This window comes from Canis lupus, chromosome 1 (assembly GCF_003254725.2).
Source record: "Canis lupus dingo isolate Sandy chromosome 1, ASM325472v2, whole genome shotgun sequence".
In the NCBI taxonomy this organism is placed as follows: Eukaryota; Metazoa; Chordata; class Mammalia; order Carnivora; family Canidae; genus Canis; species Canis lupus.
Window position 1 is genome coordinate 89,802,120 of NC_064243.1, and position 15,790 is coordinate 89,817,909.

At 47.9% G+C, this 15,790-nt stretch overlaps 1 protein-coding gene across 5 annotated transcripts in view; it reads left to right on the plus strand.

Moving 5' to 3' along the window:
• The first annotated feature begins 433 nt into the window (after window positions 1–433).
• The window catches only part of DMRT1 (doublesex and mab-3 related transcription factor 1), a 113,521-nt gene continuing 98,164 nt past the window's right edge, over window positions 434–15,790 (plus strand). Inside the window, exons 1-2 of one of the 5 annotated variants that reach the window (XM_049092425.1) lie at window positions 434–974; window positions 4,398–4,581. In XM_049092425.1, the coding sequence (XP_048948382.1) occupies window positions 606–974; window positions 4,398–4,581 (553 nt within the window). In that variant the 5' untranslated portion in view covers window positions 434–605. The remainder of the gene's footprint in view (window positions 975–4,397; window positions 4,582–15,790) is intronic. The other 4 variants (XM_025423408.3, XM_025423409.3, XM_025423405.3 and 1 more) reach the window with 4 other exon arrangements.

Consider the following 15,790-nt stretch of genomic DNA (forward strand, 5'->3'; position numbering starts at 1 on the left):
CCGAGCTAACGGAGCTAACGCGGAGAGTGGGGGAAGGGAGCTGTAGGACCCCACGGGGTGGTCTGCACCTCCTCCAAGCAGCGTGCGCCACGAGGATGCACAAGTGCGTTCCAGCCCTGGGAGCTCTGCTTCCTCCGTGTGCAGCGAGCTCGGGCACCTGGGGGAGCGTGGGGATCGCGCTCTCCCCGGGGCTCTGCACCTCGAGGTGCGCTTGCAGACACCTGCAGCCACGCCCTCGGCCTTTGCAGCCAGTGCAAGCCGGCTCCCGGCTGGAACGCGGAGGCTAGAGTTGGGGGGCGGGGGGCGGGGCCGCATTCCCTCGCGCCCTCTCCCGCCCAGGCAATCCCGGGAACGTTCTGAAAAGTATCCAAAAGTTCTGCGCTGCGCGCGCGCCAAAAGGAAAAAAAAAAAAAAAGGGCACAACCCCCCACCAGTCTGGGCGTTGTGAGTCCCGACCTCGCCACTCCGGCTGCACCTCGGGCCGCGGCGCACACGCCTTCTGCGCCTTCCGCTCCGGAGCCTCGGCCCCGGCTGCGCTCTTCCTTGCAGCCGTCTCCAGACCGGAGAGGGGCCCCGAGGGCCCTGGCGCTTCTCCCTGGGGCACCATGCCCAACGACGACGCATTCAGCAAGCCCTCCGCACCTTCGGAGGCCCCGCACGCCGCCGCCGGGGCACCGCCGCAGGGCAAGGCCGGGGGCTTTGGCAAAGCGGCCGGGGCGCTGGTCGGGAGCACCGGGGGCGCGGGCGCCGGGGGCAGCGGCGGCGGCTCGGGCTCGGGCTCCGGCTCGGGCTCGGGGGCGTCGGGCATGGGCTCCGCGAGCAAGAAGTCTCCGCGGCTGCCCAAGTGCGCGCGATGCAGGAACCACGGCTACGCGTCGCCGCTCAAGGGCCACAAGCGCTTCTGCATGTGGCGGGACTGCCAGTGCAAGAAGTGCAACCTGATCGCCGAGCGACAGCGCGTGATGGCCGCGCAGGTGAGTGCGGCGTCCGGGGCGCGGGGGTCAGCCCGCCCCCTGAGTCCCTGGGGCCCGCCGGGCGCCACGCGGTGCGGGGCTCCGGAGAGGCGCGCGGGGCCCGGGGCTCCCAGCCTCGCGGAGCTCCCGGTCCTCTGGGGTCCGGCCCGCGGAGCAGGGAGGTTGCGGGGTTTGCTGGGCGCTCCGGCCGAGAGTTCGGGTGCATGCCCCGTTGGGGGGAGATCTCAAGAATCCGTCCCCAGGATCTCCCGTCTCCGTTCCCGAGCAGTAAGTTGGCGCGGGGCTGGCCCTGTTCAGGAGTCCCCGATCCCGTCCTCCAGCAGACTTGCGGGGTTCGCGCCTTCGGAGGCCCCCCGAATCCCTAGGGTCTCAGATCATTGGCTCAGAGCACGGAGTGGCAATTCGCCTCTTGGGGGGGGGGTGGAGAGGGGCCCCCAGACCCGCTAGGATCTCTGCTCCCTCTTGCAGAGCAGAGTGGCCGGGTTCGCCCCTTCGAGCGGGGGAGAACGGCCCCCCAGTCCCCCAGGATCTCTGCTCCCGCTTTCAGAGCACAGAGTGGCCGGGCTCGGCCCTCCGGGGGCCCCGCGCACCTCGGACCTGGCGGTCCGAGTGGAGAGCTGGGAGCCCTCCCGCCGGGAGCAGGCCCCAGGGTGCCCGGCCTCCCCCGCACCTGGAGCAGAGAGGTGCACACCGGGGAGGGTGCCGCCGCCCTTCCGGGCCCGGGCTGGCCGCCCGGTCCTTGTGGAAGAGCCGCGGCAGCGCGGGCGGGCGCAGGGGGGTCCCCGCGGCCCCGGGCGCCCTCCCTCCGGGGGTCGCCGCCCGCGGGCCCTCCGCGCGCCCCAGCCGTTTTGCGCACCGCGGGGATTCTCCTCGCCTTCCAGCCTCTGCACCTGACTCACTCAGGTACGAGTTGCTTGGAGTCTGGCTTAAAATGCACGCTGAAAAGTTTTTAAAAAGCGTGCGCAAGGGAGGGGGGGGGAATAGGAAACGGTTTGAGGCTAGATCTGTAATTTAAAAAAAAAAAAAAAAAACATTCTAGGCAGTTCGGTAATTTAGCATCTTAAACCAAAATGATTGTCTTGGTATCCTGAAAGGATTTTTTTTTTTTTGAGAGAGAGAGAGAGAGAGAATAATATACATTCTTTCCAGCTAAAATTTGTTTCATCCTTTTAAGACAGTTTATTTAAGATGAAAAGATAGCAAAGAAAAGTTTACTAACGCGAGGTGCTACTTGTGGCTGGGAACGTGTGAATAACCTCCGTGGAAAATAATTCATCCAAGTGTGTAACAGAAAGGCCAGATAAATGCTTAAAGATTCTACTCTTTATATACACCTCATTTTAAAAAATGTGTCTGAATTTGGAAATATGTTGGCTTCGCAGATTGCAAGTGCAGTCATGGAATACAGGTTTTCCTTAGCTGTTTCTTTGGGGATTTTTAGTGTGATCTATAGTGGGGGAACAGATTATACTCATCCAGCCTTAAAATGCATCACATTTACTGAAAAAGACAGGGACGTTGAAGTTGTATTTGTAGACAGAAAAATCTTCTGAACATTGAGTTGTTGGCTTAAATATTATTGTGTGGAGAATATGCTTCGGAGACTAATTTTCCTGGAAATGTATTAAAATGTAATAAAAGCATGTATTTAAGTAGGGCCATTCCTTTTGAGTAAGCTTTATTCATAGGGGCACCAACTTGGAAAAAAACTGTTTGCTACATTAAAAACAAAAGCGACTCAGGATTACTTCTATAATATGAAACAAGCATTTTTTACACCAGAAAGGCTTGTGCTGTCCTAGATGAAATCCTGTAAAATTCCCCTGTACCAGCTGTTTTTTTCATTCTGAAACAGTGCAAAATGGATCTTCAATATGACCCTACTAACTGCATTTTAATCAATTGCCCGTCTTCCCTGATTAAATAATATTTCTTTAAAATCTTGGAGAGGCTTTCATAAAAATGTCCTCCTCCGTTTATGGCATATAAAATAAATATCCACATTTTGTGCATCCATGAGATTTGTTTGAATCAGGATATAAGCATTCATTGACATACTTCAGAGATTTGTGGAGTTTTTTTGTTGCTATTTTTTGGCCAAATCCTTAATATTGTTTCTAAACTTGGTTAATAATAGAAAATCCAAGACTAAAGCTGGATCATTTAATCTTAATTGATTATTTAAGATTTTTTTTGTAAGTTGAAGGCTCATGTTATGAGTAAAATTATTTGTGAGTTGATCAGCTTGCTAACCTTGGACTACAGTTTCCTTAAAACAATAAATAGCAGTTTGTGTTTCTGGTTTACATTTTTGATCTTGGCTTTTTGCTTTTATTTGGGCCTCAGAGGGAGGCACGGATAGTTTACTTTCTCATTTCACCATCACCAGTAGTCAAGTTTCAACAGAAAGTCTCCTTTTTTGTTACATGTGGTAGGCAAAAGTACAATTTAATTTCTTTACACTTTTCTTTTTTTTTGCAACCTTTAACAATGTTATTTAAAAGCAGATAAAATGAAGAGGGACCCTGAGGAGTCTCCTAGGTAGGTGAGGTCCCTTACACCCTGGCTTCCAGCCCCTTCTGTCCTGCTAGCATAGAGCCCCTGTCTTCTGCCTGTGTTTCTATCTGGCCTCCTCCTTCTCCATGGACGTCAGCGCCCTGTTCCAGCCCCATTCCCGCATTACTGCCCTGCATGCTCCCTCCATTCCGGAGAGCAGGGCCCTTCTGGGGTTTCCTGAGCAGTGCTTGCCTCTCCTGGCCACCCTGCTCCCTTGCTCAGGATAGTTCCGCCCCTTCATTCTTGCCTGTCCAGGTGTTAGTCATTCTGCTATCCAGGGATCCTCTTCTAGTTCCACTTCTAGCTAGTTTTTATGCTTACAGCCATTTCTGCCTTGCGAGCCCTGCTGTAGGATCGATGTGTCCCTCTCCTGGGGTATTTGCCACATTTCATGTTAAGCTGCATTTGCATGTTTGCCCAACTCCTATTTTTGCTTTTTGTCAGTGAGTACCTTGGGATCTCATCTGATCCTACTGAATCTTGCTGCTCGCTGGCCCCAGGACAGTGGCCTTTTACAAATGTCCTTCCTAATCCGTCAATGCTGACCTCTCTTCAGGTTGACCTCCTCTGCTTGGCGGACTCTACAGGTTTTCCGGATTCTCCTGGACCAACCTTATTTCCTGCTGTACATTCTCATTTGTGTAATGGACATTTTTTGACTCTGCTGTGCGCTCTCAGCCACGCCTCGGCTTTGGCTGCACATCCTACCTAGTTGCCGTTCAGAAGGAACGAGAGACTCTCAGACCTTGCTTCCGGAGCTCATAACTCCTGATGTCTGGGGATGAGCGGGGCTCCGGGGGTTTTGGCAAAGCCGGGTGAGTGATTCTGGAGCGCGGGAGGCTGACCTGCTTGCCCTGTGCTTCCCAGGTGGCCCTGAGAAGGCAGCAGGCCCAGGAGGAAGAACTGGGGATCAGCCACCCCATCCCGCTGCCCAGCGCCGCCGAGCTGCTTGTCAAGAGAGAGAGCGGTGGTAGCAACCCGTGCCTGATGGCCGAGAGCAGCAGCCCCTCGCAGCCCGCGCCGGCCAGCACCCCCACCACTGCGGCGTCAGGTAAGGGGCCTGGGGCTCTCGGGCCCGCAGAACCCATCTCAGGGCTATCCTGAGCCATGCATCACATCCAGAAGGGGTTCTTCCCCTGCAGGTCTGTTTTTGGCTACTTCACAGAGGAGATGGCCAGGAATTCTAAAATTGGGATTTTGGTAACCTGCTGGTGATTTGCTAAGTCTGGATTGGGACAGAGTCAGACTCACTGAGTATCAGAGGGGCAGGATTCCAGATTTCATCTCTGTCTGCCCTCCATTTTGGGGTTCACTGGGTGGGAGCTAAAAGATTTTTGTTTCCTAGAACTGAAAGTCCCATTTCTTTGGCAGGGGGCGCAGCCCATTTGGAGAAAGTGTCTTTAAAGGCCACCTCCTAGGTGTCCAGTTTTGGTGGGCATTGGGAAAGGAGGGGAGGCCCGTTCCATTGGGTTCGATTCTTTCCGTATGCTAAGACTATACTGGGGCCTGATGCATGTCATTTCATTCGTAGCTGTAGTAATCTGGATTGTCCTAACCCTATTTTATGCATATAAAAACTGTGGTGTAGGAAGTTTAAGTGCCTGGCTAAGTCCACAGAACTAGAAAGTACTTGACTTGATCCACGTGGCTCCAGAGCTCATTGTATTTACTGCACTGTGTCTCCAGATTGCCCCGAGAATCACTGTGGAAGCCCCTGGCCACATGGGGCCATTTAAATGTGACCTAATTACAGTGAAATAAAATGAAAACATTGAACCAAAGAAGATACAGTTAGCATTACTGATCACTAAGGAAATGCAAATCAAAACTACAATGCAATAGCACTTCACTTCAGCCATTAGGCTGGCTGCTATCAAAAAAGTTAAAAAACAAAACAAAATCCCAGAAAACAACAATATTGGCCAAGGGTGAGGAGAAATCAGAACCTTTGGGTGTTCTCAGCAGAAAAGAAAAGGGTTCAGTTGCTATAGAAAACAATATGGCGCTTGCTCAAAACTTAAAAATAGAATTAGCGGATGACTCAGCAATTCTGGCTGTTTACCCAAATGGATTGAAAGCAGGGTCTCCTAGAGATACACCGGTGTTGTTAGTAGCCTTCATAATAGCTAAAATGTGGGAGCAATCCAAATGTCTATTGACTAATGAAAGGATAAGCAAAATGTGTCTATGCACAGTGGAATATTATTCAGCCTTAAAAAGGAAAAAAATCCTGGCACATGCTACAACTTGGTTCACCTTGAGGGTATTATGCCAAGTGGAATAAGTTGGTCACAAAAAGGCAGATATTGTGTGGTTGTACTTAAAGTAATCAGAATCCTGGGGACAGAGGGTAGATTGGTGGTTGCCAGGGGCTGAGGAGGGCAGAGGGCAGAGGGAAGGGGCAGTTACTGTTTCATGGGAATAGGGTTGCAGTTTAAAGATGAAGAGAGCAGTGGAGGGGATGGTGTAGCAATAGTGGCACATTATGAATATGTTCAGTATTGCTATGGTGTGTATTTAAAAATGATTTAAGATGGTAAATTTTATGTGTATTTTACCATGTAAAAAGTGTTGAAAAATTCAAGCCCCTCAGTTCCTCACTTGCACATGTCAAGTGCCCTGTAGGCAAATCTAAAATCTAACTTGTGTTCTAGGTATTTAAAAATGCTAGAAGATGTGCGTTTCCATTTTTCTCAGAGTGCCATTTAATGGTAGGAGATCTAGATAGCAGGAGTTCTAAGAAATTCACCAAAGATCTGGGAAATCCTGCTGGCAAATAAATACGCATATTGTTGACCCTTGAACAACACTGCCCCCCCCCCCCCCCCCCCCCCCCCGTGCGGGCAGAAATGCATCTGTTAACTTCTGACTCTCCAAAAACTTAGCTGAGATAGCCTGTTGTTGACTAGAAGCCTTACCAATAACCGGAAACAGTCGATTAACAGATATTTTGTATGTTATACATATTATACACTGTATTCTTACAAGGAAGTAAGCTAGAGAGAAGAAAATATTATAAAGAAAATCATAAGGGGGAGAAACCCATTAATAACGCTGCCATATTTGTCGAAAAAAATCTGCATATAAGGGGACTCTTGCAATTTGGATCCGTATTTTTCAATAGTCTGCTGTTTTCCATGCTGAAAACATAAGCTGAGATGCACAGAACATCTCCAGAGTCTGCTAAGGCTCCCTGAAATACAGCCTTGCAGTGTGGTTCCTCTTACCTGAGCGGTTCACAAGGTGCTCTGTTTGCTGTGCTCACCAGCTGGGCTAAAGTTACTCAGCTGCCTGCCATGTGCTCACTGTGCAACTTCGAACAAGTCACTTAAACTGTCTGGGCCTTTTGTTTTCTCTTATCAAAAATGAGGGAGGTGATCTGGGAGGGTTTTGGAGTTTGAGTCATGACCATTATAAGGAAGGTAAAGGTAAGCAGGCCCCGAAGAAGGCCAGCGACAGAGGGAACCCTGGTCTCCAAAGAGCAGGTAGGTGTGTATGTGTTCCTGTCACTCCGTGTGCTGCTGGGGCTGTGGGTTCTGTAGCTCTCCAGGAGAAGCAGGTTTTCTTTCTCTTTCCTTTTTTTTTTTTGGTTTGGTTTCTCGTAATATATGCTTACAAGACTTTCCAAACTTCCCTTTTGATAGGAAGAGAATATCAGAAATAGGATTTTTACTTTGAAATCATATGCTATGGGTTTTTTTTTTTTTAAGATTTTATTATTTATTCATGAGAGACAGGCAGAGACATAGAGGGAGAAGCAGGCTCCCTGTAAGGAGCCCAATGCGGAACTCGATCCTGGGACCCTGGGATCACGACCTGAGCCGAAGGGAAACGCTCAACCACTGAACCACCCAGGCATCCCTCATATGTTGTGTTAAAGGTTGATCACCAAATAGTACCAGGTCAGGGCTGCTCTGGTGGATTTAGCTGGAGGGCTGAAATGGGAGAGGGATGTGTCAGGAATAAAGAGGGGGATGACTCATTTGATTTTCACAAACACGAGGTAGGAACTACTCCCATTTGCAGACAAGGTAAGGAAGCTGCCCCAGAATAAAGCTAAGTTGAGCTGGGATTCAGTCCAGAGCCCATGGATTTTCCATTTTCTATTTTCCCTGCCTATGAAGAGAGGCTGTGGGAGCAGTTGTCATGTTTCCTTAGGAAATGGGATGATGGACAATCAGGGTTACGGTTCACTCCTCCCAAGGGACTCAGGGCTGCCGGGCAAATGAGAACAATGTGAGGGGCAAAGGTCCCTGCAATTCGCTGTTGTCCCACTGGTCTTCATGGGGAGCAATGCAGGGAACAGCCGGTGATGGGTAGACGTCCAGGCTGGCCAGTTTGTAGGGCATGGCAGGTGAGCCTGGGTTAGCCTGCTGTCCTGCACCCACCTTGGGGTGGGGATGCCATGGTCAGCTTGTCTACCCCCAGACAGGAGCTGGAGAGTGGGATCTCCGGCTCGATGGAGTTCAGCATGACAGGTGTCCTGGCGGAGCATTTCAGAGTGGCAACAGGCAAAGTTACAAATAGAAGCAGCAGGGGAGCAGGATAGAAAGGTCAGGGTCAAGGAGGATGTGACCAGATTCCCTTCTTTGCCTCTGGAGCTGGTAGACCTTGGAGTCACTTTGGAGTCGGGAATGGACACTCAGAGGGAGGAGGATGCGGAAGCCAGCGGTGTGCTGGGCTCCTGGGCTCTGGAGACTTCTCTCTGGTCGCCTTGGGTGCCACGGGCAGGGGGTTCTCCCCTGGTCAGCCCACCTCCATGGGGCAGGAGCCGCACATACATGGCCTCATGCCCAGCACTCGCACCACAGCTCTCGCGTTGAGCTTGATAACTTCTAAGCCCGTTGTCGAACTCGAACCTGGGACCCTGGGATCATGACCTGAGCCAAAGGCAGACCCTCAACCACTGAGCCACCCAGGTGCCCCGGGGCTGAACTTTTGAACATAGTTTGCTACAAACAGAGCTTACGTTAAATTTCCAGAAATTGGGATCTATTTAAAATAACTCATCCTAGGAGGGGGAAACAGTACAAAAGCATATTCAGTGAAATGGGATTGTACTTCCCATCCCAACCCGCAGGCCCCTTCTGTTTGGCATTCCAGGATTACTCACGGCCCCTACGGCTTATGTAGATCTATATTTTTTTAATGTATTTAACATAATGGCAGTGTTCCTGGTTGTGTGTAATTAGGTTGTTTTTTCTTCACTTAAGACAGCTTGAAATTTTATAAATGGCTGGCATCCCATTATATAGATGTGAAAGGCTAGGACTCGAAATTATTCGTGAGAGATGAAAGCCATGGATGTGCTCAGACAATAGTGGCCCTACCGACCTGGCTCACCCCGGGGACGAGCTGTTCCCCTTCTCTCTCTGATACCCAACCTGTAGTGTTGACAAGGGCAGTAGCTTAGCGAAACTCAGTAGATTTTTTATGTCCTTGAAGTGTCTCACTATCTCCTCTTGGCTCCCAGAAGTGCCAAAGTGAGAGTGGAAAGTGCCCAAGAATTATTGCTGAACTCTAAGGATGCTGTGAAGGAAACTGGGTTTATTACCAAGCTGTTGTTTCATTTATTGGAGAAAGGGCTCCCTTCAAGGAGAATAACAATGTACCTAACGTCCCTCCAATCCTTCACCAGAGGTTGGCTACAATCAACCAAAACACAGACTGAGTAAAACACACACACACACACACACACACACACACACATACAAGACTGAAGATTCCTAGAATAATGGGTGTGAGTGATTCTTACTGTTACTGTCATCTATGATTGGGGGTACTACCTTGGAAGGAATAGCCTTTTTCTTCCCCCTAAATATTTTATTTATTTATTCATGAGAGACACAGAGAGGCAGAGACACACAGGCAGAGAGAGAAGCAGAGAGGAGCCCAATGTGGGACTTGATCCCAGGACCCCGGGATCTTAAGCCAAAGGCAGATGCTCAACCACTGAGCCATCCAGGTGCCCCAAGAAATAGCCTTTTGAAGCAGTGTCCTGTTCATTGCTGTTTCTTACACTACCAGGATCCAAAGAAAAAAAAAGGTGAGCATTTTTGATTACAGGTAACAATGAATTAAAGCAACTTCAGCATTGCATCTGTGGCTTTACATTTTTAATTTTAGCATAAAATTGATTTATTTTAATTTTCAAAGTTGCTGACTTTAAAAAGACGCTCACGGGCAGTCTTCTGCTTTGCAATGTGGGCTCATCTCTGTTTGATTTGATACTCCTTCTCTGACCTGCAGGGCCTGACGGAGGCTGTTTGCTCCCGTGGAGGGCTGTGCGGTTCCTGGCCTCTCCTCTCCTGCGCACGGCCGTCAGATGAAGGGTGGCATTGTAGGGCACTGGTTCTGCATGTGTGTCCTTTGTGAGTCAGGACCTGAATGTTATCGCCCTCGGGCCCTCCCTTCTGGAGCACTCTGAACTTACACACACACACTCACATTCACACTCCCTCACATCAGAGCACCTCCTACCGTCTCCAGCCTTCCCCCTGCAGCCGGCCTCCTGCAGCCTCCAGCCTGAGGCCCACCTCCCCTCACCTGTCTCCTGTTGGAAGGGTCAGTTAGGTCTGTGCCTGATAATGACAGGGTCCTCCCCGTCTCTCCTTTAGTGGTAACTTCTCACTTTAGCATCCAGAGAGAGAGAGAGAGAGCACATGCTGGTAGGAGACACTCAACTAACTGCTAATGGGCAATAACTTTTTGAGTGTCTTCCATGTGTTGGGATGCCGTATAGATGTGAAATGGGGCAGTTTGGAAATTTGTGGAGTTGGGCCCATGCAGTTTTTACTGGTAAGAAATGTGGCTAATGAACCAACAGTTGGAAGATACTGAGTTTATAGATTTTTTTAGTTCTAATTTTTTATTATTTTTTTTAAGATTTCATTTATTTGAGATAGAATGAGAGAGAGAGAGAGAGAGAACGAGCATGGGCAGGGGGTAGAGGGAGATGGTGAAGCAGATACCCTGCTGAGCAGGAACCCCGATGCAGGACTCGATCCCAGGACCCCAGGACCACGACCCGAGCCAAAGGCAGATGCTTAACCACTGAGCCACCCGTATAGATTAAAAAAAAAACAACCTAGGGCACCTGGGTGGCTCAGTCAGCTAAGCATCTGACTCTTGATTTTGGCTCAGGTTGTGATCTCGGGGCCGTGGGATCGAGCCCCACATTGGACTCCTCGCTCTGAGTGGAAGGAGTCTGCTTGGGATTCTCTTTTCCTCTCCTTCTGCTCCTACCCCCTGCTCACATTTTCTTTCTCTTTCTCAAAGAAAGAAAGAAAATCTTTAAAATAAAAAAAGAAATGCAGGGTTTAAACCACTAATTGGTTGGGTAATAGCATGCACAAAAGATGTTAAAACATTTGATAGGTTTACGTCTATCTCCTTTGTGGAAGTGTAATCTTAAGGACAGGGAGTGCATTTTGTTCCTCACTGTGTTCATGTGCACAGCACGTATAGTACCTGGCTTTACAGCAAATGGTCAGTAAACCTTTGCTGAGTGAGTTGACAGTGATGGTTACATTGGAAGTTGTTTTAAAACATTAGACCTGTGGTCGTGACCCCACCTGCAGATGTCAGAGAGTAAGCTCATTGATATCTAGGTGGATTTTTCAGTTTTCTTTTGTGATTTTAAAAAAAATGTACTTTGGAATTTTCAGCAATTCAGAAATTCCAAAGTGATCTTCGGAATGCTGAAAATTCCAGTGTAATTGAACAGTTCAACATGTAATCTGCGTGCTATACAATTCATCTCTTTAAAGTGTGTGACTAGTTTTTTAATAAATTCACAGACTTGTGCAACCATCACCAGACTCTAATTGTGAAACATTTTTGTCTCCTCCTAAAAAGAAACTGTGCCCATTAGCAGTCACTCCCCATCTACTCCCCATATGAGCCCTAGGCCACTGCTAATACATTATCTTGTGCCATAGATTGGCCTACTCTGGACATTTCATATATTTGGACACCTCACATAAATGGAATCACATATGTGACCTTTTGTGTCTGATTTCTTTTACTTCTCCTGATGTTAGTGAGGTTTATCCATGTTGTATCGTGCATTTACTATGCACTTTTAAAATTAATATTCAGTAGGGGCATCTGCATGGCTCAGTCAGTTGAGCATCTATCTGACTCTTGGTTTTGACTCAGGTCATGATCTCAGGGTTGTGGGATTGAGACCCCACGTCAAGGCTCTGCTCAGTGCAGAGTCTACCTGAGATTCTCTTTCTCTCTCCCTCTGCCCCTGCTCACCACTCATGTGCTCTCTCTCTCTCCCCTCTCCCTCCCCCAAAATAAATAAATAAAATCTTAAAAAGAATTAATATTCCATTATATGCAGAGGCGCCTGGGTGACTCGGTTGAGTATCAAGCTCTTGATCTCAGCTCAGGTCTTGATCTCAGGGTCATGAGTTCAGGTCTTGCATTGGGCTCCAAAATGAGTAGAGCCTACTTAAAAAAAAAAAAAATCTATTATATGCAGAAATCCTGGATTTTTTTCTTCATCCACTGATAGACTTTTGGGTTGCTTACACTTTTTGGCTGTTAAAAGTAATTCTTCTATCACATTTTTGTACCATTTTTTTAAAAGATTTATTTATTTTAGAAAGGGGAAGGGGCAAAGGAAAGGGAGAGTCTTTTTTTTTTTTTTTTGGAAAGGGAGAGTCTTAAGCAGACTCCGCACTGAGTGTAGAGCCTGACTCGGGGCACTCTTATGTTTTTTAAACTTTGGAGGAACTTTTGAGAATGTTTTCCAAAGAGGCTGCAGTACTTACATTCCCATAAGCAAGGTATAAGCGTTCCAGAAAATTCAAATGTAAGTTTTTTAAAATTAAAAAGATGTTTTCATCCTAGTAAACATGGTAGATTAAAAAAACCCAGTTAGAACCTTTTTGATGATCCAAAGTTTAGAGCATGAAGAGTTCTTTAGGTTTGCATTTTGTTATCACTGGAAATATGTTAATATTTAGTCTTCTAAAAAGTTTCTTTTAGGGGCACCTGGGTGGCTCAATGGGGTAAGCATCTGCCTTCAGCTCAGGTCTTGATCCTGGGGTCTTGAGATTGAGTCTCACATCGGCCTCCCTGCTGGGAGCCTGCTTCTCCCTCTGCCTCTGACCCTTCCCCCTGCTTGTGCATGTGCTCTCTCTCTCTCTCTCTCTCAAATAAATCTTTTTTAAAAAAGAAAATTTCCTCTTTTACCTCATTATCACATGCAATTTTTAGTGTTTGAGGAGGAAAACTTCGAGGGACCTGGAGATGGGCTTTTTTTGTTGTATTTTGGCTAAAGCAACTCTTCAGACCTTGGGTGACAAGCATTTTCTCAGAAAAAGGGAGACATTAAGAATTCTATTGCTTTAGAAACTTGGCAAGAATAATTTTTATCTTTGCATTTCTGAAAATGAAAAACCACCATCACTTTGGTGGAAAGCAACAGAGAAAAAAGCTGAGGGTTGGTGAACATGGACTTCTGTCCTCCACATTACCAGTGGGAAGAGGGTCATTCATAGAGTCTAGAATTTACTGCCAGCAGCTGGTCACCACAGTGGGTGCTGTCATAGTGTGACACAGCCTTGCATTTGCTGTTGTGAGAAGCTCTTGCAGAATCCCGAAGCTCATCTGTGGCATCTGTTTCACTTGCCTGTTTCACTTGCCTGCTCCACAGTGACCCTCTGGAGTCCTTGAACCACTCAAATGTTCTTTGGGTCTTGTGGATGCCTTTGTGTCTCATCTGTTGTTTTACTGAGTAACTTACATTTTTAAATAGTTCTATTTATTAGAGCAAAAGCACTCGTGTGAGCATGAGCAGGGAGCCTGATTCAGGGCTCAGTCCCAAGACCCTGAGATCTTGACCTGAGCCAAAGGTAGACACTTAACCAACCAAGCCACCCGGGCATCCCTTAACTAACTTACTTTTTAAAATTTTTATTGTGTCAGGGGCATCTGGGTGGCTCAGGCGGTTGAGCATCTGACTCTTTTTTTTTTTTTTAAATTGGGCTTTAAAAATACTATATTTATTCATGATAGACGTAGAGAGAGAGAGAGAGGCAGAGGGAAAAGCAGGCTTCATGCAGGGAGCCCGATGTGGGACTCGATCCCGGGACTCCAGGATCACGCCCTGGGCTGCAGGCGGCGCTAAACCGCTTAGCCACCCAGGGATCCCCAAGCATCTGACTCTTGATCTCACCTCAGCTGTTGATCTCAGGGCCGTGAGTTTAAGTCCCACATTGGGGTCCATGGATAGAGCCTACTTTTATCTTTTTTTATTTTTATTTTTTTAAAAAAATAATCCTTTTAAAAAAATTATTCATGAGAGACACAGAGAGAGAAGGAGGCAGAGACACAGGCAGAGAGAGAAGCAGGCTCCATGCATGGAGCCTGATGTGGGACTCGATCTGGGGTCTCCAGGATCAGGCCCTGGGCTGAAGGCAGTGCTAAACCGCTGAGCCACCCGGTCTGCCCTAGAACCTACTTTAAAAAAAAAAGTAAAATTTTTATTGTGTCAAAACACACACAGCATAAAGCTGACCATTTTAACCATTTGTTAGTGTGCAGCTCTGTGGCATGAGGCACATTCACATCCTTGTGAGGCATCACCATCATCTCTCTCCAGAGCTTTTTCTCATCTTCCCTGATGGAAAGCCTGTCCCCACCCAGAAGCAACTTCCTATCCTTTCCTTCTCATTAACTGGCTTTGGACTCCGCACAGCCTGTTTTGCTAGCAAAGCTTTCTTTAAAGCTTCTTGGCCTTTGAAATCACACGTAGACTCCCGTGAGGTATGACGATCCCTTCATCTCTTGTCAGCATCCTTTCTTTCCTCTCTTCTTCCCCCAGCCCCTAAAGCTCTGGGAGTTACTGCTAACTTCTCCCTTTGTTTTATGTGCTGGTTAACCTAGAGCTCTGGGGTAGTGAGGACTGAAGTTTCTTAGAGGACTGAGGTTTATGGGGAAGGGGGCACAGGGGAGTATCCACTAAGACTTTATACAGGACACTAAATTCTGAACCCGTGCTAGGTGATCTCTGCTCTGAGCCTCGGAGGGCTCGGTGTGATGGTGAAACCCAAGGGAAGCGCAAGGTAGGGATGCTGTTGACACTCATGACTTCAGACACCATCTCGTGTGTTCTTGATTTGTCAGAGTCTCTTTTGTTGTCATCACAGGCAACTATGTAAGTGCAGATCTGTGTTTCTGTCTCAGAAAAAAATTTTTTTTGTAAAAAAATTCAGTGCGACAACCTTTTTGACTCCCCTAGGAAAATCCACATAAATATTGATCTCTGTTGCTGAGCTAAATTACATTTCAAACCTGGTTTAGTCTCTCCTGTCTGTTGGCAGACTTCATAATCATTAATCTGGTCTTAGTGTACAATCCCACTGAACATGCTTTTCTGAAGAAAATGCACAAGAAACTTTTTTTTTAAGATTTTATTTATTTATTCATGAGAGACAGAGAGGCAGAGACACAGGCAGAGGAAGAAGCAGGCTCCTCGCAGGCAGCCTGATGCGAGACTCGATCCCAGGAACCCCGGGATCACGCCCTGAGCTGAAGGCAGATGCTCAACCACTGAGCCACCCAGGTGCCCCAGGAAGTCTGCTTTCTGAACAAGATTCCCTCCCTCCATTCTTTCCTTTCTTCCTTGTTTTTTTATCCTATGTTTCATTCATTCAACAAATGTTCATCACATGACTGCATCGGGTCAGAGCCTTTTCTAGGCACTGGATATACAGCAACACATAAAACATGTGCCTCTCGTGGATTGTATGTATCCAGCAGGGGAGACAGTTGTTAAACAAATCTACCAGTAAATACAAGATATTTTCAGAAAGTGGCTAGAGCTGTGAGGAAAGACACAATGTTGTGATGGACGCGTCCAAAGGGACAGTGGCTGTTTGATAGGGTAGTGAGGGAAAGGCAGCCTCTCTAAGGAGGGTAAATGGGAGCTAGTCCTGAATGATAGAGAGCCCTTGTGGTCAAGGTCTGGGGCCCCCGGGCCGAATACACAGTGGAGGGAGCCCTTGCCTGGAATAGGAAGGAGGCCAGTGTGCTGGGGCTGACACCCCTGGGGACCGCATCTCGGAGGGCCTTGTAGGACGGCACAGAGTTGGGATCTTATTGCGAGTACAATGGGAAGTCAGTGGAGTGTTAAAGCAGTGAAAGGCATGATCTGATTTACTCTCTTAAAATCTCTCTGCTGCAGCCTGGGGTATAGATTGAGGGGGAACAGTGGGTCAGATGGACAGGAAGTCTGTGCAGGT